General features: G+C 42.3%; 1 protein-coding gene across 1 annotated transcript in view; it reads right to left on the bottom strand.

Annotated features, from left to right (window-relative positions):
* Window positions 1-3,302: 3,302 nt before the first annotated feature.
* EXTL1 (exostosin like glycosyltransferase 1) overlaps window positions 3,303-22,872 on the bottom strand; it is a 59,351-nt gene continuing 39,781 nt past the window's right edge. The window contains 9 exon segments of the mRNA XM_042439986.1: window positions 3,303-3,805; window positions 9,220-9,391; window positions 10,200-10,360; window positions 11,492-11,578; window positions 12,533-12,628; window positions 16,576-16,694; window positions 19,039-19,108; window positions 19,110-19,172; window positions 22,178-22,297. Of these exon segments, the coding sequence (XP_042295920.1) occupies window positions 3,617-3,805; window positions 9,220-9,391; window positions 10,200-10,360; window positions 11,492-11,578; window positions 12,533-12,628; window positions 16,576-16,694; window positions 19,039-19,108; window positions 19,110-19,172; window positions 22,178-22,297 (1,077 nt within the window). The 3' untranslated portion in view covers window positions 3,303-3,616.

The raw sequence follows: 22,872 nt of genomic DNA on the forward strand, positions 1-22,872 counted from the left end.
TGCTCAACAATGGCTCTTTTTCAGCCTGGAGAGAAGTGACCAGTGGGCTCCCACAGGGCTCTGTCCTGGGCCCAGTGCTATTCAACATCTTTATCAATGACTTGGATGACAGAATTGGGAGCATACTTATCAAATTTGCAGATGACACCAAATTAGGAGGAATAGCTAATGCTCCAGAGGACAGGATCAACATTCAAAATGATCTGAATAGACCAGAAAGCTGGGCCAAAGCTAACAAAATGAAATTCAACACAGAGAAATGTAAGGTACTGCACTTAGGGCGGAAAAATAAAATGCACAAATATAGAATGGGGGAGACCTGGCTGAATGAAACTACATGTGAAAGGGATCTGGGAGTCCAAGTAGACCACAAGTTGAACATGAGTCAACAGTGTGATGCGGCAGCTAAAAAGGCCAATGCAATTTTAGGCTGCAGCAATAAAAGTATAGTGTCTAAATCAAGGGCAGTAATAGTGCCACTGTATTCTGCTCTGGTAAGGCCCCACCTGGAATATTGTGTCCGGTTCTGGGCACCACAATTCAAAAAGGACATTGAGAAACTGGAGTGTGTCCAAAAGAGGGTGACTAAAATGGTAAAGGGTCTGGAAACCATGAAGCCCTATGAGGAACAACTCAGGGAGCTGGGGATGTTTAGCCTGGAGAAAAGAAGATTAAGAGGTGATATGATAGCCCTGTTTAAATATTTGAAAGGATGTCATATTGAAGAGGGAGCAAGCTTGTTTTCTGCTGCTCCAGAGAACAGGACCCAGAACAATGGATGCAAGCTGCAGGAAAAGAGATTCCACCTGAACATTAGGAAGAACTTCCTGACAGTAAGGGCTGTTCGACAGTGGAACACACTCCTTCCTCGGAGTGTAGTGGAGTCTCCTTCCTTAGAGGTCTTTAAGCAGAGGCTAGATTGCCATCTGGGGATGCTTTGATTGGATTTCCTGCATGGCAGGGGTTGGACTGGATGGCCCATGCGGTCTCTTCCAACTCTACGATTCTATGATTCTGTTTCCTAGCAATATTTCATCAGAGGTGTTTTGTCATTGCCTTTCTCTGAGACTGAGTATGACTTGCACAAAGTCACCCAGTGAGTTTCTATCGATGAGTGAGGATTTGAACTCTGATCTCCTAGAGTTTTAGTCCAACACTCAAACAGTTTCCTTACTGATGTAAATTTTTATTGTACATGTCTTCAAGTCACTTGTTGACTTATGGCAACCCTATCAATTTCATAGGGTTTTCTTAGGCAAGGAATACTCTGAGATGGTTTTGCCAGTTTCTTCCTCTGAAATAGAACCTACAGAACTTGGTATTCATTGGCAGTCTCCCATCCAAGTATTAACCAGGACTGACCCTGCTTAGCTTCTAAGAGCAGATGGAATCCAGTGCCTTTAGGCTATTCGGGCATTACAGTTTTACTTCCAGGCAAATCAGATAAGACTGAATAACACAAGGTATGATTTATAATGTTGTTGTTGATGTGTATCTGTCATGTCTGACTTGTGACTAATCTAAAGCGAACTTATCACAGGATTTTCTGGAGCTGAGAATATGTGATTTGCCTAAGGTCAGCCAGTGGGTTTCCATGGCTGAGCATGGAATCAAACCTTGATCTCAATTCCTAGACCTACGCTCAAACCACATAAACCACACTGGCTCTCAATCATCATATATACATAGATGTGCTTAATTTTTAAGCAACCCAACAACAAATGTCATCTGGACATTTGCAAAATAAGACAAGACAGAATTCTAGATATATCCATGGACCAGGCTATTTCAGTGTGTAGTACAGCCATGGCAAATGAGAATTATCTATTAGCTCAGCCTTTCCTAATCCAGGGCTCTGCATGCCTCCTACTACAATTCCTAACATCCATCCACTCCAGCTGGAATGGCTGTGTTTATTGTTGTTGTGTGCCTTCAAGATGTTTTTGACTTGGGTTTGACCCTAAGGCAAACTGATCGTGGGGTTTTCTTGGCAACATTTATTTGGAGGTGGTTTGCCATTGCCTTCCCCTGGGGCTGAGAGCATGGGACTTGCCCAAGGTCATCCAGTATGATTCTATGATTCTATGGCCCAGCTGGGAATCGAACCTTGGCCTCCAGAGTCTTAGTCCAATGCTCAAACCACAGCACCATTGGCTAATAATTTCTTTATGCTATCTCCTAATAGAATGCTCTTCTCTAACCTGGTACAATCCATATGTGTTGTATTAGAACCATTGTCACTGCCACCTCTCATTCTAGTAGCTGTGGATGATGGGGTTCAAGCCCAGCAAGAGTGCACCAGGTTGGGGAAAACTGCTGTAGATCAGTCTGCAGCTATATTGCTTATTCAAAAGTTGGCTCTCTCATGTCCACTTCCCACTCTGCCATCCACATTGGCACTGATGATCCATCATTTGGGCCAGCTACTTCATCCTGCCCTGTGGAAGGGCTGCCAGCTTATACATCACATCTCAAGTATTGATTTTGGTAAAGTGTTCTTCATTCTTGAGCCTGCCTGCCTGCACTGTAAATCAGCCCCAGCAGTTGCAAAGACCTTATGCAACCCCTAAGGCTAAAACTAGAAGTGTGTCCCTTCTATATTGAAGAGATAACAGTAGAAAAGCAATTCTTAGAGTAATAAGAGGTCCCTTTCCCTGGCCACAAATACTTCTGCAAGAAACAGAAACCCAACAGGGAGATTTCCTCTCACCACACCTGCATGCTTGGAAAACCTTCGCCTGTATCATTCCTGCAAGTTCTGAAATCGCTAAGGTGCAAAATTCTTTTCTATGATTGCAACCTTTATATTTACCAAAAGTGTGGAACCCCAGCACCTCATTCGGAATGTATTTCCCTGAAAAGGAGACTGTGTGTGTTTTTGGAAGGGGAAGCTATTTCTGTGAATCTGTAGGATGTCTTTCCTTTCTGATGAGAAGTAGCTTTAAACAGAAAACCAGAGACAACCAGTTTCCAAGTACAGACATATGGTCACAATGAGCACTTTCAGAATGTTTCACCTTTCTGCAAATGTCATGATTGTCTTCTTCTTTTTATATAGAAGCCACATCTTCTGAAAGATAGAAAAATGATCAAGCAATTGACCACATGCCATTTCCCCCCTGCTTAATCATCTGCTGTGTTGGCAAATGCCCTGGAAGATGGATTGTAGATCTGGCCAATACATTTCAAGACCATGTAGCAACCCAATTTTGTTCAGAAAACAAAAACAGGGATGGCAAGTCCATCTGTAAAGTGAGCACAACCAAAAAGGTCCTGTCAAAAACAAGCAGAGAGGCAGTCTGTTCCTGCAAACCTTTTTATTTGTACTGGTAAAACCCAATAAAGAGTGAAAATTCATCTGGCACCTCCATAGCTACCAGTGAGATGAGGCTCCACCTTATGGTACCCAAAGTCTGAAAGGTTTCTCTGATACAGTAGATGCTGCCTCCATCCCAACAAGAGCAATGACTATACGGATGGGTCCAATCAGGTCCAGATTAGTACTGTTGCAGTATTCCCACGGTCCACCAGGGAGAGGGCTGCTTTTGGTGTGTCTTCCCTTTTGCTCTGGCATCTATTCAGCCCAAGAGTAGGTGGTTGTTTTTTTTGCCAGAAGCTAATCCCTCTCTAGATGGCGGTACTTCTTCCGTAGCACTGACACCTGGTCTTTGAAGAGCACAGGATCCAGGCGAAACTGAGAATGCACCAGAGGCATGTACCCAAACCAGGTTGCAAATTGATTGACACATTCCTGGCGCTGAGAAAAATGAAGGTTCCCGTTGGACGGAGGAGCACTCTTCAGTAGCTGCAAGGAAGCAAAAATAAGAGAATGAAGGCGAGCAGGGTGGCTCAAGACATTTTTCTGCCTGAAGTGACAGACAAGATGGTGCCCTCCTTCCATCATTTCCAAGTACAGACATTAAAATAATAAATATAAAAATAAAAACTTTATTTATATACCGCCTTTCCTGTAGATCAAAGCGGTTTACAATATAGAGGGTATGTGACACATGTCACAGTACAGAACAATAAAATACCTCACTAGTTACAATTCACAGTTTCATACAAAATCTGAGCCATATCCAAACCATTAAAACCAATGGTTATGGGGGGAAGTTCCTAATCTAAACAGAATCGGGAGGGTATGCTACTTGAAAGAGGTGAGTTTTTAATGCCTTCTTAAAGGCTACTAATGTGGGACAGAGTCGGATCTTTTCTGGGAGAGAGTTCCAGAGGGTAGGGGCTGTTGTCGTATAAGCCCTTCGGTGAGTTGTTGCTAAGTTTTACCCTGGGGCAGTCAAGTAAAAATTTCCCCATTGATCTGAGGGTGCGGGGCGGATTATGTAGGGAGAGGCACTCCCTCAAGTAACTTGGGCCCAAGCCATATAGGGCTTCATAGGTAACAACCAACACTTTGTATTGTGCCCGGAAGCTAATAGGTAGCCAGTGAAGAGATTTTAATATAGGTGTTATATAGTCCGATCTCGGAGTGCCTGTAATCAACCTGGCTGCAGCATTCTGAGCTAGTTGTAGCTTCCGAACCTGGTACAAAGGTAGCCCCACGTGATAATAAAATACAGTATATGGAATAGAGCTGTTTATCTTAGTGATTTTAGTTTTTATTTTATAGTGTCCTAAATTTCTAGAATGTTCTAGATTTTGACTCAGTGTGTCTATTCGTACTGCAGATGTGATTCAATACCCTCCCTTCCCCTCAATAAAAACAGCTGTTTGCCTAGAGGCTCATAACCAGGGTGACCAGATATCACTAACCACAAGAAGAAAGGAGGCATCACAAAATCTAGAACATTCTAGAAAAATTTAGGACACTGTAAAAATAATAAAATCACTAATATAAACAGCTCTATTCCATATACTGTATTTTATTATGCACTCCATCATATTTTTTCTGATGAACTTATCTTCATTGCTTGTTGGCTTGCAAGATGCTTATAGAACTCTGAACAAACCAAATGCTTAAAATTGTACTTTACTAGCAACAACGATTTAAACTACAGTGGGCCCTCCACATTTGCTGTGGTTAGGGGTGAAAGATCACCATGAATGTGGAAAGAATACAAATAAAAAGAACCACTATTCTTTTAACCTAAGAGAACCTCTCTGGGAATCTTGAGGTCATCCAATGCAATACTATGGTCAACATCTGCCAGAAGTTGATCATAGAATCATGCTGGAAGACCTACAAATGCCTAGAGAAGTATTTGCTCTAGGAAATTCTAGGTTCTCCAGCACAATTCTATGGACAACCTCCAGCAAAATTGCACTGGATGACTTAGAGATTCGAAAAGAGAGCATATTTATCAAAGCCACAAAGCATCAAATCCACAAATGTCAAAGCTGCAAATGAGGAGGGCCAACCGTATTCCTTCCATTTGTCCATTATGCTGAAATTAAAGGGGAAAACCCCATTCAACCTTTACATTGTGTCCACAAGCTGCCCATTGCCAAACACTTTTGTTGTCCTTTCCCCCACTGAAATAATGGGGCCTTGAACTATGGGTGCAAGTCGTATCTGCTGCTGCTGCTACTAAGAAAAAAGAACTGGAAGGATCCATCCGATTCCCTATTTGCAGCGAAGTCAGGCTGCCAAAGAGATGAATTTCTTGAAGGGGAGCAGCAAACATGGTGCTACTCAATGGGCTTCTTAGCCATGCTCAAAATGGAGGACATTTTGGAATTCTTCTTGAACAGAAGGTTGAAATGAAAGACATGCCCTGGAAAAGGAGGACGTCTGGTCACCCTGATCATGACGGACTATGTGACACACCGTGCTCCATCCTCCAACAAAAGAAAATAATTGGGGGCACTCCAGGGAAATAGTTAGAGGACTGCTGCAGCCTTACCACTTGGCATATGAGATGGTTATAATACTCAGACCGGCTCTGAAGGTGAGGAAGAGAATGAGCTTCAACCATATCCATGTGAATAATTCCTCCTATAAGTGGGACATGGAAGTGCCATATCACTGGTAAAGGGAGTGAACACTCATCCCTCTTTCATGTCACTTAAGACACTGCCTTATAGCAAATTGTCTCTCTAGTGCCCAGTATTGCATTTACTCTGACAGTGAATTGTCAGAATCTGAGGCAGAAGGTTTTTTGTTTTTTTAGCTTCCCATTACCTGCTACCCAGGTCTTGTAACTAGAGATGCAAAGGATAGAGCCTGGGCCCTTCTGCATGCAAAGAATGTGCTCAGCCACAGAGCGACAGTTCCTTCTTCAGAATATTAATTTTCTTCCAATGACACCAGCTTTCTCTTTGCTGTCATTCCCCAGCAATTGGTATTGAGTGGTATGCTGCTGCTCAACGTGTTCCATGCATCTTTCCAAGCACTGTCCAGTTACAAATATAATCTTTTAGGGACACAATCCAATCAGTTGTGATTAATTCTCAGGGGCAGCCGTCCATGACTCATTGGTTCTGCAGCCTGAATGACTTTTGCTGAACAAGTGGGCTTATTGACCAGGTGGACATGCCAAAGATGCAAATCCCTTCCGTTAAACAAAAAATTGTAACGGGAAGGTTTGGTTTTTGATTTTTTTGTCAAAGCCAGTGGTTTTGTTTCTGAAAGGTATCATATTGGAAATCTTCAAATTTTCAACTGTCTGTCATGTCAGCTTTCAACTGTCAGATACGATGTGCCAGGAATCTTTGACCTCTGTCAGACCCAGACCCTGCCTTTGCATCAAAAATATAATGTGCATTGGTCTGTTTTTGCGTTGTCAGCCATTATGTCTGTCTTCTAAGGGGAACAGATGCAAAGCTACGAATTTTCACAAATGCAGCTTCTCATGGAGGAGGAGTGTGCCTGCTAAAATTCCCTTTTCAACTCTCTTTGTGCTTCTCCTTTTCCTATGTTTTACAACCTATGCTTTTTACAGCCTGGTGCATGCTCAACAATTGTGTGGCAGTACAGTTCTTATCATCATGGCCAAATTGGGGAAAGGAGCCAGAATCCTGTTGTGGACTTGCACCTTTGTTAGTGGATTACGAATGGCTACTTGTACACATCAAGCCTCCAGGGGCCACAACTGGCCACTGAAAGGTTCTTTCATCTGCTCCCTCCCCAGTTTGTTTTAAGAATTAAATTGGCTTTTTTTAAAAAAGCAAATCAACTGGAAAGTCACTTTTATTGTTTTATAGAAAGCTTTGTTGTTTTTACTTTCAAACTCTAAGGCGTTTTCTTGGCAAGATTTGTTCAGAGGGGACTTGCCATTGCCGTCAACTGAGGCTGAGAGAGTGTGACTTGCCCAAGGTCGCCCAGTGAATTTCGTGGCTCAGCAGGGATTCGAACCTACTCTGGCTCTCTAGTTTAAGATACCACACATTTTTAATTTGAGTGCTGGACATCCACTGCTTGTCTCAGAGAATTAAGTTAAAAACTATACTGTGGGCATGTGGTAATCTCTCTCTCTGTATTTTCCTTTGGAGCAGTAGAAGAACCTTGGTGGAACTAATGTTTGTCTTGTGCTGTTTTGGAGTACTGAGAGCACATAAATTTGCATTCCAAACCACATAATTACAAGTTCTCTCTGAATCTTGTACTGAAGAATACTGACATCATAACCGACAGAGGAGGGTTTGGCAAAGGGTATGTATGCATATGTGCGTGCATGTGCACACAGTGCTTGCTTGCTTTTTTATCCCATCTTTCCTTCAAAAAAATTGCACTTCAGGCAGTGAGTAATATAATTAAAAACAACAGAACAATAAAACCATTGTAACAGACAAAATAGTTAACAACTCTTTGTTTTGTTTTGGCTCTGCAAATGACTGGTATCCATCATGTCTGCTGTTTCCCAGACCTGCATGTGGGTGTCTATGTGTTTTCAAGTTGCCCATTGATTTATGGCAGCCCCACAAATTTCACAGGATTTTCTTAGCCAAGGAGCTAAAGGCTTCTTTCAAGAGAAGAAAAATCACATGATACCATCTTAACGGACTCCTGAGAAGTCACTGAGTATGCTCCTCTTTTCTTTTCAGATTTCCAAGAGCAGCTATGCTATAGGATTCTGGCATGTTTAGTGTTGTGAGCTATTTAGACTTCTCTCTCAGAAAGCTATAGTGCCACAACAAACTACAAATCTCAAGCTTCCATAGGATGGAGCCATGGCCGTCAAAGTGGTGTCAAACTGCATTAATTCCACAGTGGTAGAATTCAAAGATATAACCGTGTTAGTCTGTAGAATCAGTACATAGAGAGGTCTTGTAGCACCTTTGAGACTAAATGAAACTACCGTACATGCATCTGAGGAAGTAGACTGAAGTGTATGAAAGCTCATGCTTGCCAATTTCTTTCTTTCAGTTAGTCTCAAAGTTGCTACAAGATGTCTCTATGTACTGCAGTAATTCCACAGTGTGCCAAATCAGGACAACTGGAGGGTAGGAGATTACCTCCATCCACACCATATAGAGCAGCTCTTTCTGTACTGCAAAGAGTTCCCTTCCATTCTGGAAAAGAAATGAAAGCAAAAGAGAAGGAGGATTTTGTAACAGCACTAAATCTCAGTGGTGTCATTCTTTTGGCAGCGCAAGTAGCACCACTGAGCATTGGTAATGACAGCAATGGAGGCCACAAAAACACTCAGCAAGGCTCCTATGCCCATTCTTGTTTATGGAGTCATGCACCCCCCCCCCCCCAGCATTCTTCACCACTGGGTGTGCTGGGTTGGGGACAATGGGAGCTGCAATCCAACAACATCTGGAGCTACAAAATTCCCACCTATGGTTTATAGGGTAATAGCTGTTGAGAACAATGTGACGTGGGAGCAATACCTATGCTCCCCTTCTCCATATACAGTGGCCCCTCCACATTTTCTGGGGTTATGGGTGAAGGACCCACATGAATGTGAAAAAACTGCAAATAAAAAAACACTATTCTTTTTACCTGGCAGAATACCTCTCTAGGTATCTCCAGGTCCTCCAGTGCAACACTATGGTCAACACCTGCCAGAAGTTAATAGAATCATGTTGGAGGACCTACAAATGTCTCGAGAGATGTTTTCTCTAGGAACTTTTAGTTTCTCCAGCACAACTCTATGGTTAACGTCTGGCAGAGTTGCGCTCGAGGACCTAGAGACTCCTAAAGAGAACATATTAATCAAAATCGCAAATAATCAAATCTACAAAAGTCAAAGCCGCAAATGTGGAGGGCCAACTGTAATTCCCATTTTTGCCTGTCTGTTGCCTCCACTTTACCTGTTGAGGGAGGCTCTCTCTGAGTTGTTTTTTCTGGGTCACTTTAATGGGAGGTAGCTTGGTGACAGCAGAAACTAGGAAGTTCATCAATATGTCCTCACAGTTGGCGATCTGATCAATGAGGCTCCTTAGCCGAGCAGGCAAATAATTGGTGAAGAGGCTGTGATAATACCTGTTCACGAAAGAAAGAGGGAGAAAGGAAAACCAACCAAACAGTGTGTTAGGGGGGCAAGCAAACAGGACTCTTTTTCATTCCACCATGAACCTGCCTTTGAGTCTTCCAAGCCCTGCTTTAAAAATGGGCAAAGAAATGCCTGAAATGACCTCAAAATGTCTCTTGGAGCAGCCAATTCCTTAAAAACAACCCCCAAACAAGCAATCTTCTCAAACCCTGTTAGCTAATAGAAACATGTGTGTGTTGCGTTCCTCTAAGCCTTTTCCAACTTATGGCACCCTTAAGCATGGGGTTTTCTTGGCAAGATTTCTTCAGAGGGGTTCACCATTGCCTTTCCCTGAGGATGAGAGCATTGATTTGCATATGACTTGACCAAGGGCACCCAGTGATCTTCATGGCCAAGTGAGAAACTGGTCTCCAGAGTCATAGCCCAATACTCAGACCACTACAGCACACTGGCTCATACATATACAGAAACAGTTTTCCAGCTAAGTAACTAAAATGGTTCAATCTGTGCAAAAGGGGGAGGTATCCAGAGAAAGCCAAGGTTTACAGGACTGCACAAAAATGCACTAAGAAAATACACTCTTCCTCACTCCAAAAGCAGGCCAACAAAATCAGGCCTCAGGATGCTAGTGACTAGTGAAGTGTGGCATGTGAGGAAAAGCAGAAGGGAGGGAAACAGAATGGAGCATCTGGGGAAAAAGTGTGACTGGCTACAATCCTGAATAGGAGGAGCATTTATCCCACAACGTTTTGTCACACGCTTCATTGGTAATTCCTAACAACGGTAGAAGAAGGTTACCTGTGGTAGAATGCTGCTGCAGTGAGAACCATGGAGAATTCATTGGTCCATTTTGAGGTGTAACTCCATTGGCTCTTGCCAGCATCCCAGAAATGGCTGCGCATAGGGAAGCCTACAATCCGGTCTGGGAAACTTCTCCACACCCCAAAGGCAAAGTCAACCTGGACAGTCAGGGAGAAAGAAAGAAACCAAGAGGCGCATTGTGAGTGGAGAAGACAGTTGCACAAGGTGAGGCAAAGCAACAGCGTCCTTCTGGATGTTGTTGAATTGGAAGTCACCCATCTGTTCGAGTAAGCATGGTCAGTAATGAGGGATGCTAAGAACTGTAAACCAGCCACATCTGCAGAGACACATTTGCTCACATCGCACATAAGAGGCTAGCTAGTCTCCACATCCATCATCTGTGCTCTTTTTAATTAAATTGTAGATTCCTTAGCATATGTCTAAAAACTAAGGATGAGCCCAATGAACCATGCAGAAAAAAAGCATGCAACCCAAATGTTTGGCTACCAGAGGCAGGGGACAAAATGAGGGCATTGCTTCTCTCAATAAGAATTCTGCCCCACCCTCTAATGAATTTTTCCTTCCTTTCCCATATTTTTAACATTACAGAGAGTGAGACACTGAAAACCTTCACACCTAGAAGTCATATATTTACTGAGTTCATATTCCCTTATGAACTTCGTCTCCCACCTTTTTTTTTAAAGCCCACAGTGTATTTCTAAATGCTAAAATCAGGTTTTAAATGCTTTCTACATAGTTTTAACTATGTGTTTTTAAACTTATGTTTTAATATTAATAATGTTTAATCTTTTTAAAACTTTTGTACTTCTGTGTTTTGTTTTTTCCTCTTTAAACTATTGTAATGCGCCTTGAATCCCATTTTGGGAGAAAGGCGGAATATAAATCTTTAAAATAAATAAAATTAAGTTACTCGAGTGTTAGAAATCTGGGGATTGACGAAGGCCTAGTATCTGAAGTAAAGACCTTGTAATTGTCAGAAATACTCTTGTCCATTAATAACTGATTTGACTGTCACATGACTGTGGAAACAAGACAGAATTGTGCATGAACACATGAAAAAGCTACCAGGAATATGGGCTGAAATTTGGGAAAGGAAGGGCTGTAGGTCAGTGGCAGAGCACTATGTGATCCCTGGTTCTGGGTCTTAAGCCAGTAATTAAATAGACACTATGACCTGTTGAGATTAGCTACCCCTTGGCAAGGTCCTACTTTCTGGGATGTCTGTGTCTTTGGTGATGAGTTTAAATGCTCCCAGAGAGTTGCCTCACCTCACTTGTTGAGAGGCTGCTGTGTTCATCCAGGCTCAATACTGCATCTGTTTCGATGGCGGAGTAAGGCAAAAACCGGTCACTGACCTTTAGGGGAGAAAAAGAAGGGAGGAGAAGGGAGTGGGGAAACCCAAAAGAGTCAGAGAAAATGTTTGTGATCCCCCATCTTCAGAATCATAGACCTTTGTCTGTCTTTGACAGGCAGTACAACATGGACAAGCAACTTGCGACCTTTGGGAGTGAATCTGACCCATCTGAGGCTATGTGCACACTAAAGAGTTATACCAGTTTAATATTAGTTTCATTACCATGGCTCCATTGAACAGAATCCTGGGATTTGTAGATAAGTAAAGTACTGACAATTTTCCAGTGCCCTCTGCTGAACTCCAGCAATTAATATTTTAATATTTATTAATTAATATTAATTAATATTTATTAAATATTACATAGTAACACAAGTCCTTCCCCCGAATTCCCAGGATTTTATAGAATGGAGTCATAGCAGTTCAAGTCGTTTCATACTGATATAATGCTGTCGTATAGAGCCACATTGAATTTCCTCAAATGTCCCAGCCTGGTTCTCTATGATTCCACCACACGATGCTTTCCTAGCTTTTTAATGGGATTTTCTTCCCATTCTAAAATGTTGAAATATATTTTAAATATATTATTGATGGGCAGTGGGAGCTTAAAGTTAAATCAGGCTGAGATTTTTACTCCTTCCTTTACCTTTGGCACTGCCCACCATTGGAATGTGGCCCCCAAGAAATTCTCTTATTGAATTTGTCCATTGTTCCAGGTCCTATTCTCTGGAGCAGCAGAAAACAAGCTTGCTCCATCCTCAATATGACATTCTTTCCAATATTTAAACAGAGCTACCATGTCACCTCTTAACCTTCTTTTCTTGGGTGAAACCTTAGGATCCAGATAAAATAATAGTCAGCCTTCAGTAAGGATCAATATGGCTAAACACATGCTGGCACTGTATGTCTGAGATGCCTCTCTCTCTTACATGCCAAGTTAACCCAGCAGCCTGCTTACCTTGTTGCTGCCGTGGATAACTGTCAATGGAACTGCTGTTTGCGGCCATTTACTGCTTTGTGGTGGTGGTTTCTCACAGCTCCATAAAACTAAAATCTGAGAAGCAGAGGCAGAGTGGGGAGGGCACTGTGAATTAGCAAGCAAAGCAACCATACAGAGATATTCCATCCGTCAAGGTACCAACAACTATTAAAAGCTGTCCTGTCCTCTTTTGTATGTGGCCACCCTACTCCACTGGAAGCCATGAAGGGAAGGACTTCATGACACTGCAGTTTATTAATTGATGGAATTCATTGCCACAAGATGGTTTTGATGGTCCTTGGCTTAGATGGATTGAACCACATTTTTACAGTGGATTGGTCTCTGACAAACTAGGGGAAACTCTCCTTATGGCCAGGATTACCATAAGAGCTTGAACTTCAAAATTTGCCACTGCAGCACATGGTTTATATGTTCACATGTTCATATTTATTTTATAGGAATGAGGGTATGTGTTTGCTTCTGTGCCTGTAGGTATCCTCCTACTCAAATCCATAGACAGGCTAACCCCTCTTTTTCCTGTATCTGCCATACATTCGGATAAGATATCCCACCTCCACACTTAATAGATCAGGCTTGGGAGTCACCAGGAACCTACTTTTAAGGTCTACCTTTGTATTTAAATGGTTCTAATTTGAACATCAAAGAGCACTCGATTTTTATAAAAGAAGCCAAGAGTGCAAACTTATATCAAGTATGCCATTTAAATGTGCAGGTTAGCTTAAGTACCAGTCATGTTTAGAGTAACAAATGAACTGAAATCAATGAGACTTAAATTAACTCTAACTTGTCCCATTAACTGCAATGGCTAGTGCTGAAGCTGAAAGCTTTGCTGTAAAGTCTCTGAGTCATTGGCAAGTCATTGGATCTTATGCATATTTACTTGTGAATACTACTGAGTTCAATCGTCCCTGCTCCCAAACTGAAAGTACGTAATTCTCCAGCTTTAGGTTATTGACCATAGTCCAGCTCAAGATAGCATTGGCTGCCCCAGCAATTCCCTGTGTACACTTACTTGGGAATAATCCCCATTGAACTCAGTGGGGCTTAATTTCAAGCAAGCATGCACAGTTACCTACCTCTGGGAGCAAGTCTCATTGAATTCAGTGGGTGGTTGTTGCTGTGTGCCTTCAAGTTTTATGGCAACCCTAAGACAAACCTATCACAGATTTGTTCAGAGGGGGTTTGCCTTTGCTTTCCTCTGTAGATGAGAGAATGTGACTTGCCCAGGGTCACCCAATGGGTTTCCATGGCTGAGCAGGAATTCAGCTCCAGGTCTCCAAGACTAACACTCAAAGCACTACACCATACTAGGTCTCTGAGTTCAGTAGCACAACCTTCCAAAGAAACATACAGATAAAGGCTGAGTCAAACCAGACTTGACACAACACAACAGTCTTGCACTAGGCAACAGTGGAGATGGTTTTCTATAAAGCAGGTGTTATTTTGGACTGTGGCTCTCAGAATTCCTTAACACTGGCTATGCTGGCTGGAGCTTTTGGGAGATGAAGCACAAAATGTCTGGAGGACCAAAAACTGAGAATCACGTCTTTAAAGAAAACAGAAGCTCACAATTCAGATTGGGAATCTGGTGAGAGAATGGAGTTGTGTAACTCCTTTGCCAACGCTGCACTATTGCCACACAGATTGAGTCCCATATGAAAAATTGCCCTTTTAGACTACAAGTATTCTTGTGACCGCATGGGAGGTTCCAGACATTAAGTGTAACTTTCCTAAACTAACTTTACCTGAGCTGGAACAAATGTCCTTGCATTAATATTATTCCCAATCTGCTCTCATTTCTATTTTTTAAAAAAGATTATTTGTTTGTATTTCTATAACTGTAAAAAAACCCATAAATATAATTACCGTTCTACAGTTCTAGATAATGTCTATGCGCTTTAATACAATTTCTTATTCAAAGCAAGAATCACTGTTAATAAAAGGCTCTCATGGGGCACAATTTGTGTTATAATGGAGCTCTTCCATTTAATAAAGAAGGGTTTAAATTCTTTACAGTGATTTAATTGTCCCATTTCAAATTCCTACCTACTGTAGGAGCTGGGAATGTGTACCAAGGCACTATGTGCATGGGTCCAAATACCCATTTCCCCCTTGTTTTGGCATCGTCCTGGTTGGATGATGCATGTCCCAAATCCTGGTTCTGGTGAGAGCATTCCAGATGACATCTGGGATGTTCTACACCATAACCAGGCTATACCTTGCTTAACACACATTTTAAAATGTTATCTATTATTCCAGATCTTCCAAGAAGATCCGGATCCCTCCGTGTGCCATGGTGGCTATCTGCAAGGGTGTCCCACTGAGCTGCCTGGCATCTCTGCCACCACTGTGAGTCGCTCACTTTGAGGTCAGAACGAGGTGCCCAGCCAGTGGGATGTGGCAGTGCTGACACAGTGGTGCAGGACTCATTCTGACCTCAAAGTGAGCGACCCACAGTGGTAGTAGACATGCCAGGTAATGGCGAGAGATTGAGGCAGCTCTGGGACCAGGATACTCCAGGCTACTTCTGGAATATCTTGGCCCATTCAGGCAAGGCCCAAGATACCCAAAATCCTGTTCAGATTTCATCTACCACAAGATGGGGGACTAGTCCACCCCTTGTCCACTGACCCTGGTGAAAGGGGATGAATGACATTGGAGATTCCCTGACATCAAATCAAATGGAGTGGCAGATAAGGAGGACGTATGGAAATCAGATATGGAAATTACCAAGGCTCATCCACACTACAGAATTATAGTGCTATTATTCTACTTTAACTGTCATGCTTCCATGATCCTATCGAATCCTTGAACTGGCAGTTTAGGGAGGGGAACTCAGAATTCTCAGCCAGAGTGTCCTCATGCTTCCCTACACTACAAACCTCAGCATTTTGTAAGAAGGAATCACTGGCAATTAAAGTGGAGTAATAGCACTATAATTCTGTATTGTGAACAGGGCCCTGGAGCTTGGAAGTGTGACTCTGGGTTTGTTGGTTTTTTGTGGGTTTTTTGGACTATTGTAAATATAGTCCAAAATAATTATATTTTCAACTGCTGCCTAAGCACATTTATTCTGAGCATTACCTATGAGGTAATGCAGACCTGGCATCTCAGCAAATATTGCTCAGGTGGAAGGGCAGCATGTTTGAATCCCCTGAACTAACATGCCCAAACCGATCTGGTGTGATTTTTCATTTGGAAGCACCTGGGGTGGCCTGGGATGGGCGAGACCTGTTGGCTGAGCTATTCCTCAGCAAGACATATTTGCTGACAGGACTTGCCCCATAGTCAGAGGGAGAGGTGAGCACCTGCTGGCAAGGAGCAGAAATTCAAAGCCCACCCAGGTGCCTCCTTGGCTGCCAAATCATCAACCATCTTGACATTTGGCCTCGGGACACATGGGTGTGCATTCCCAGTGTTGGTGCGGGAGAGAAAATCACCCCACTGCTTAATAGGAAACTCATAGGGCACAATCAAATGCACTATTGAGTGAGGGAAAGAATTCTACAACTCCCATCAGCCCCAGGAACACAGAACAACGGTCTAGGATGATGGGAGTCATGTAGAACATCTGGCGAGAGACAGACTCTCTGGAGTGCGGGCATCAGCAACGTGGAGTTTTTTCAATTCGTTTTTGCAGTCGATCCTCCATATGCACAGATTCTGTATCCATGGAATCATCCATCCAAGGTTTGAAGTTTTTTTTTTAAAATTCCCAAAAGCAAACCTTGATTTCTGCCATTTTATATAAGGGTCATCATTTACTACCCCATTGTATATAATGGGACTTGAGCATCCATGGATTTTGTTCCTATATTTTGCGGTGCCCTGTCCTCCTTTGCAGTTAGGACACCTGGTCACCCTGTCTGTAGTGCTAGTTTTCAGTACCCATGTTTCAATATTTCAATACACATGTAAAAAAGAGGGCATTTTGGTAGACACAATTTCTCTTTCCTCATCCCTTCCACACAATGGTGGGACAAGCGTCCCTTCCCTTTTACCTGGGCACAGTACTGGGATTGGGAGACTGCTTGGATGAGCTTGAGGATGGGCTGGGAGAGGGAGACAACTGGTGACACAGCCCGGATGAATGCCGTAAACTTGCCTGAAGGACTGGATCCTGTTGTGGGAAGAGATGTGATGATGAGCCCAGGATGCCAAAAATCCCTCCTCAAAACCTGACCTTGGAAAAGTTACAGTGCTCATGCTGGCTAGGGAATTCTAGGACTTGTAGTAACAATACAAAACAACCAACCATCTCCAAGAATAAAACCTACACTTTCCATTAGCTTATCCTCTGAATCCTCATTCCCAACTAAGAAAATGGTCATACTTCACATCATGCCATCAATGTGCCAGTGGGAGCTTGCAGCTTTCACATCAGTGGGATGGTGTGACTGATCTGTATTTTTAAAAAATCTTTAAATGAGCTATCTTAAGTACTAAATGTATCTTACCTCTAATCTGCACTGCAGAAATAATGCAGTTTGACCCCACTTTAAATGCTGTGGCTCAACCCTATGGAATTCGGAGATTTGTAGGTTTGTGAGCCTTCTCTGTCAGAGAGCTCTAGTGCCACAACAGACTACAAATTGCAGAATCCCACAGCGTTGAGCCATGGCAATTAATACAGTGTCAAACTGCATTATTTTTGCAGTGCAGATTAGACCTTTACGGACAAGATCCAGAAACTTGGGTAGTGTTTTTAAAAATTTAAGACTGAAAGCTGGAGCAGATATATCAGGCTGCTGACATGAAATTCACCAGTGGCCCTTGCCGAGTGTGTAATACTTTCCAGGGCAGAAGAGGACAGGTCCCTGTTGCAAGGAATTTGCAGTTTAACAATGGGTTATCAGTGGAATACCTACTGGAAGACCAGAACCCACATATTACCAGGTTAATGGCCAATTTTCTGGTGGAGGCAACAAGATTACGGCTTAAATTTTAATAACGATCCTGAAGTTTTATTGTAAATGCATGTTGTTTTTCTATGCCTAATAAAGGTTGACTGACTGACATACACCGTGGGAAAACAAGGGAAGGGAAGGGAAGGGAAGGGAAGGATTTTGAAGCTGCATTAAACAGGGAAAGAATTTGTGATGTTTCAGGTCCACTTGGCTATCAACTTAATTGTAATGCGGCATGACTGGAAAGAAGAGAATTGGTATGTATGTACAACAGCATTTATTCACATTCTTCCTCCTCCCTGTTTGTTTGCACATCTTTTCTTTCTCCTCTGCTGTTCGGCTTTAAGTTTCTTGGGAATAGAAACCTGTCTAGGAACGTAACCGTAATGTTTCACAGTAATATCAATTGGTTTCCCCTTTAACTGTCACATCGTACACATGCCCTGGTTTTGGGGAGAAAGTGGGCATATATAAAGTTTACCACCCCCACTCCTACTCTCAATGTCACCATCTTTATTTATACCTTGCCTTGTCACCAGAACTGAGCCTCAATGCAGCTTACAACTTTAAATAAATACAATATAGTTCAAGCATAGAATCATAGACTCATAGACTGACATGAAAATAGAACCAAACTAGTAATGACATTAAAAACAATCTAAAAAATAAAATCATCATCATCACCTCCATCCTGGGATATGTAGTTTGGAGAGGTACTTAGCATGCTCTGAACTGTAATTCAGGGAAGTGCAAGAAAACTCTCTAACAAAGAATATGAAGTTAGAAATCCCAGGATTCCATCAGATGAACCCATGCTAAAGACTGCTAAAACGGTGTAGACCATGCTCTACGTTGCATACATAACACAGGTCATAAGGCTGTATGCACTGATCCATTCCCTCCACACTGTAGAAATAATGCAGCTTCACATCAGTTAAATTGCTGTAGCTCCATCCTATGGAATTTTGGAAGCTGAAGTTTTACAAGGTCTTCAGCCTTCTTTGCCCAAAACTACAAATCTTAGGTTTCTATAGATTGGGGACATGGCAGTTAAAGTGGTGTCAACCTGCATTATTTCTGCAATGTAGACGCACCCTAATATTTGTTTTGCAACCAAAAGCAGAGTCACTAAAAAAAGAAGAGAGGAAGGTATCAGCTTTAAGTGATCCCTAAACTTTTAAAAACTGGCACAGAAAGTACTCCCCCAACCCTTTGGGAGGAAAAATATATATACAGTAATAGGAGCCTTCCTTCACTGCAAAAAAGAAACAGTGGAGGGGCCTAAGGAGGGCTGGGGATACTAGAATGACATGGAATACTAAGTGTCTATTGTGGGGGGAAATGGAAAACAGGGTAGGTTAATGGAGAAGGGAAATAAATTTAGTGTCTTAGAAGATGGCATGAAATCTCTGAACAAAATGGTGCACCATTGTGTTGCAGATGCCATGTCACTCCCATCCTCATCTGCACCACTGCTACCACTATCATCCTGAGTTGGAGGGGGAAAGCAGAGTCACTTATGATGTTGAAGAAAAGGCAAGGGAAACGTTCCCTTACCTTGCTGCAGGTAGTAGAAAGGGAAGTCATTCAGGTGAGTGGAGAATTCTGGCAGTGCTAACAGCCCCCCCTGGAAGCGTGTTCCACAAGAACCTTGGGCGGGATTCTTGATGAAATATCCGATCTTTTATTATCTAAGGAAGAAAAGGAAAGTTGTCATCGCACAAGTGTTACACCCCTGAAGCTGTCAGGATCTGACATGAGGGAGGAGGTGAGATCAACCAGGCTATGAGATCTGCTTCAGCAGCCCTAGTCATTTCAAGGAAAAGAAGGTTAGGCGGCTGCAGTGCAGAACATCGTCAATTGTAAACTAGGAAGTTTTACCTCTGAAATGGGCATCAAATCAGGCATTACGTTTAGCACATATTAGAAGAAATGTTCCCTCAAATTAGTTGTTTGTCAAAGCACTTGGTTTTCCTCACTCCCGTACCTTGCATTTAGCATGCTTTTTTAATAATTGGTCAATGGAAGGTAAACATGGGCTTAATTTAAAAGTCTGATTAATGAAATATGTATCTATCAGGAAATCCCACTGTTGGAGGGTAAATGGGTTAAGCTGTGGGAATATGCATTTTCCTCAGCGTATAGTTCAATGTTTAACAGAATTAATACAGTTTGACACCACTTTGACTGTCATGGCTCCATGCTATGGAATCCTGGGATTTATAGTTTGTTGTGGCACCAGAGCTCTCTGAGAGAGAAAGCTACACAGCTCACAAAACTACAAATCCCAAAATTCTATAGCATTGAGCCATGGCAGTTTAAGTGGTGTCAAACTGCAGTCATTTTGCAGTGTAGATGCAGCCTAAGACACAGCCTTATTTTCTCAGTTTCATCCCTATTGTCCAAGTTGTCGTTAATGATACTGACTTAAGTTGAAGGTAAAATTTATCAGGATAATGTGGATAAAAACTTACACTATGAAGAATGTTGGTCAAGTTGTCTTTAAAATGACTTTTACAAAACTCAACTTTGGGATTGAAAGAGGAGTGGGTTTTCTGAGCCAGTAATATTCCTGCTGTTCCTGAGTCAAAAACTGGGAGGGAGTTGTGGCAAAAAATCGGTGAGCATTATATACAGCCTTGTATTTACACACAGAAACACACACACTACTCCTCTCCATCATCTGAGAAGTATGTATATGCCAGAAAAGATCATGGGAAAGTTATGGTTTAAAGAACAGCTCTTTTTTTAAAAGAATAAATAAATAATCAGGTTGACCAAAATGTGCAGAATTCAAACATAGGAGAGTACAAAACTATCAGATTTGCCATCCCTGGCTCACTGGCAAACTCATATTTGTTTTTTCCGCTGCTGTTTGATGCTCTTTAGCTACTGGTGCTATTAATTCCTTTTTTGTTCTGTTATCAGCTCTTTTCCCATTTGATTCTTTTCTTCTGTTCTGATAAAGCTGGTTTTACGGATGTGTTTTTAGCAGAATAATTACAGAGTTGTTTTGGTGTTCTTATCTTCTCCAGGTGTCTACTGAGGAATATAATACATATATACACACACCAGGCCTGATTTTTCAAAACCCAAGTGAACAACCTCCAGCTTGCTTTAATTGTGAAAGAGTACATGAAGAGACACTCTGGAAAATCTCGCAGATCATCAGGGTTTGTGGTAAAGGCATAATTTCCATTAACGATTCAGTCACAAAACGATGCACACAACTGTGTGACATTACTGTGCGCAGCAAGAACCATGGCCTTTCAAGACACTGCTCCATAGTCTTTTTCAGTTTTACCCAAATGTAAGTCTTAAGTGGATGGTTACAAAGCAGCTACCACCTTCTAGGTGTTTATGGCTAGTTGTTATTCCGTTTAGTATTGTAGATTAGACAGATTTACCAAGAAGAGCTTCTCAATGACAACTTGTCAGAAAAGATAAAATGATTTAGGAGTGGTCATAAGCCTCCTGCCCTGCTAGCAAGCATCAGCAGGTATTCTGCTGACAAACACTGAACTAGATGGAAACTGTTGTTTTGTTCCATCAAGGCAATTCTTCTTCTAGTAATGCATTGCATTTTGCTTTACATTCCCGACTCTGTAGTTCACAGGAACTGATCTGGAAAGCAACAGACATCATTGACAACAGTATAGCGATCATGGTTGGTGGATACTGGCAGTTATCATCCAAGAAAGTAGCTTTTATAAGCTCTGCATGTTTCTATGTATTTTACTTAATATAGGTGTTGTTGTTCTGTGCCTTCAAGTTGTTTCCAACTTATGGCGACCCTAATGCCACCCTATAACAGGATTTTCTTGGCCAGTTTCTTCAGAAGTAGTTTGCCATTGCCATGCACTGAGGCTGAGAAAGTGCAACTTGGCCAGAGTCACTCAGTGACTTTACATGGATGAGCGGAGATTTGAACCCTGGTCTCCGGAGTCATATTCCAATGCTCAAACCACTATGCCACGCTGGCATACCTTGGTTAACCAAGCATCTGATGAAGAAGCTCCTTTTTACAAAGCCCTTTTATACCTGTCCTACTTTTTCCCTCATCCTCTGTCTAAGGGAGGGTTTTTTTAAGCAGAATTGGGAGGATAGTGCAGAAGGATGTCTGCAGTAAACAATCAAATAAAGTTTGAAGTGGAAAAGGATAGGATTTTGCTGTAGCCAATCCTACTGTCACTGTGTGTGTCTGCCTACAACAGGCAAAGTAAACAGCAGCTGCTTCCAGTACCCTTTACTGAAAATGCATGAAGAGAGTGAAAAGGTAAAACCATTCTGGGATTTGTAGCCTGTTGCGGCACCAGAGCTCTCTAACAGAGAAGACTAAATATTGCACAGAACGACAAACCCCAAAATCCCATACCATTGAGCCATGGCAGTTAAAGCAGTCAAACTATATTATTTCTGCAGTGCTGGAGCATGGAAGAACTCAGACAAACCACCCTGAAGAAGATGCCCAGATTAAAAAAAGAGTAGGGCTTCTGTGCCATCAAAGCATAAGGAACCTATCCTCTTTTTTGCATCTGGATTACCTGAAAATATCTGCTGGTGATTTCTGTTTATCCAGCCCCATTTGGAGAGACAGGAACAGGCCAGGGCAGCTTTTTGTGGCTGGCCAGTTGGCAACCTTAGCCAAGATGCTGGGCTGCCAGCAAAAGCAGTCCTCCAAGCCTTTCTGGCTTACCTCAAGGGTGGTCTGCACAATCTTCTCCACGGAAGAAAAATAAGCTTCCCAAAGGAACTGGGTCTGCTGCTGGAAGGCCAGGATCTTGTCGCTGGGGAGACATCGGACTGTAGATGGAATCTATGAGGAAGGTGGAGAAAACCAAGGCAAGAAGCAGACAGAAGAATAGAAAACAGAGTGATTTATGACCAAGAGAGGCACCCAGAGAGCAAAAATGAGGGACCCTATCACTCACAGGCGAAGAATATTTGCATGGATTTTCATCTGTGAAATGTTGGAGGGGATTCAAACCCTGGTGAATATGTCTGAGGGTGGGATGTTGCCAAGATTGAAAACTGATGCAGAAAGTCCTGACAGGGACAATTGCATTATTAACTCTGGGCCCCTGCTGTTCCTGCCATGGAATAAATCTCTGCCAAGATACCCAGGGCAATCCTTGAACACCCATTACTCCAGCTGCCACAATTAAATTCATTACTCAGACCTGCTCTTCTCCTTTGAATCAGCCTGTCACGACCCACAACAGAAACAACGAAGGAGTGGATGGGAATATCACAGGCCAGGATTATAGACATAAATTGTTCACCATCTTTAAAGGAGGAGAAAACGTTCAAAGCAAATTTGTAGCTGGCAGATGAAAACCTCTTTTGCATCTCCTCCTTGTCACCTAGCTAACCGTTCTTCAGGTTGCAAAA

This window comes from Sceloporus undulatus, chromosome 9 (genome assembly GCF_019175285.1).
Source record: "Sceloporus undulatus isolate JIND9_A2432 ecotype Alabama chromosome 9, SceUnd_v1.1, whole genome shotgun sequence".
Lineage (NCBI taxonomy): Eukaryota > Metazoa > Chordata > Lepidosauria > Squamata > Phrynosomatidae > Sceloporus > Sceloporus undulatus.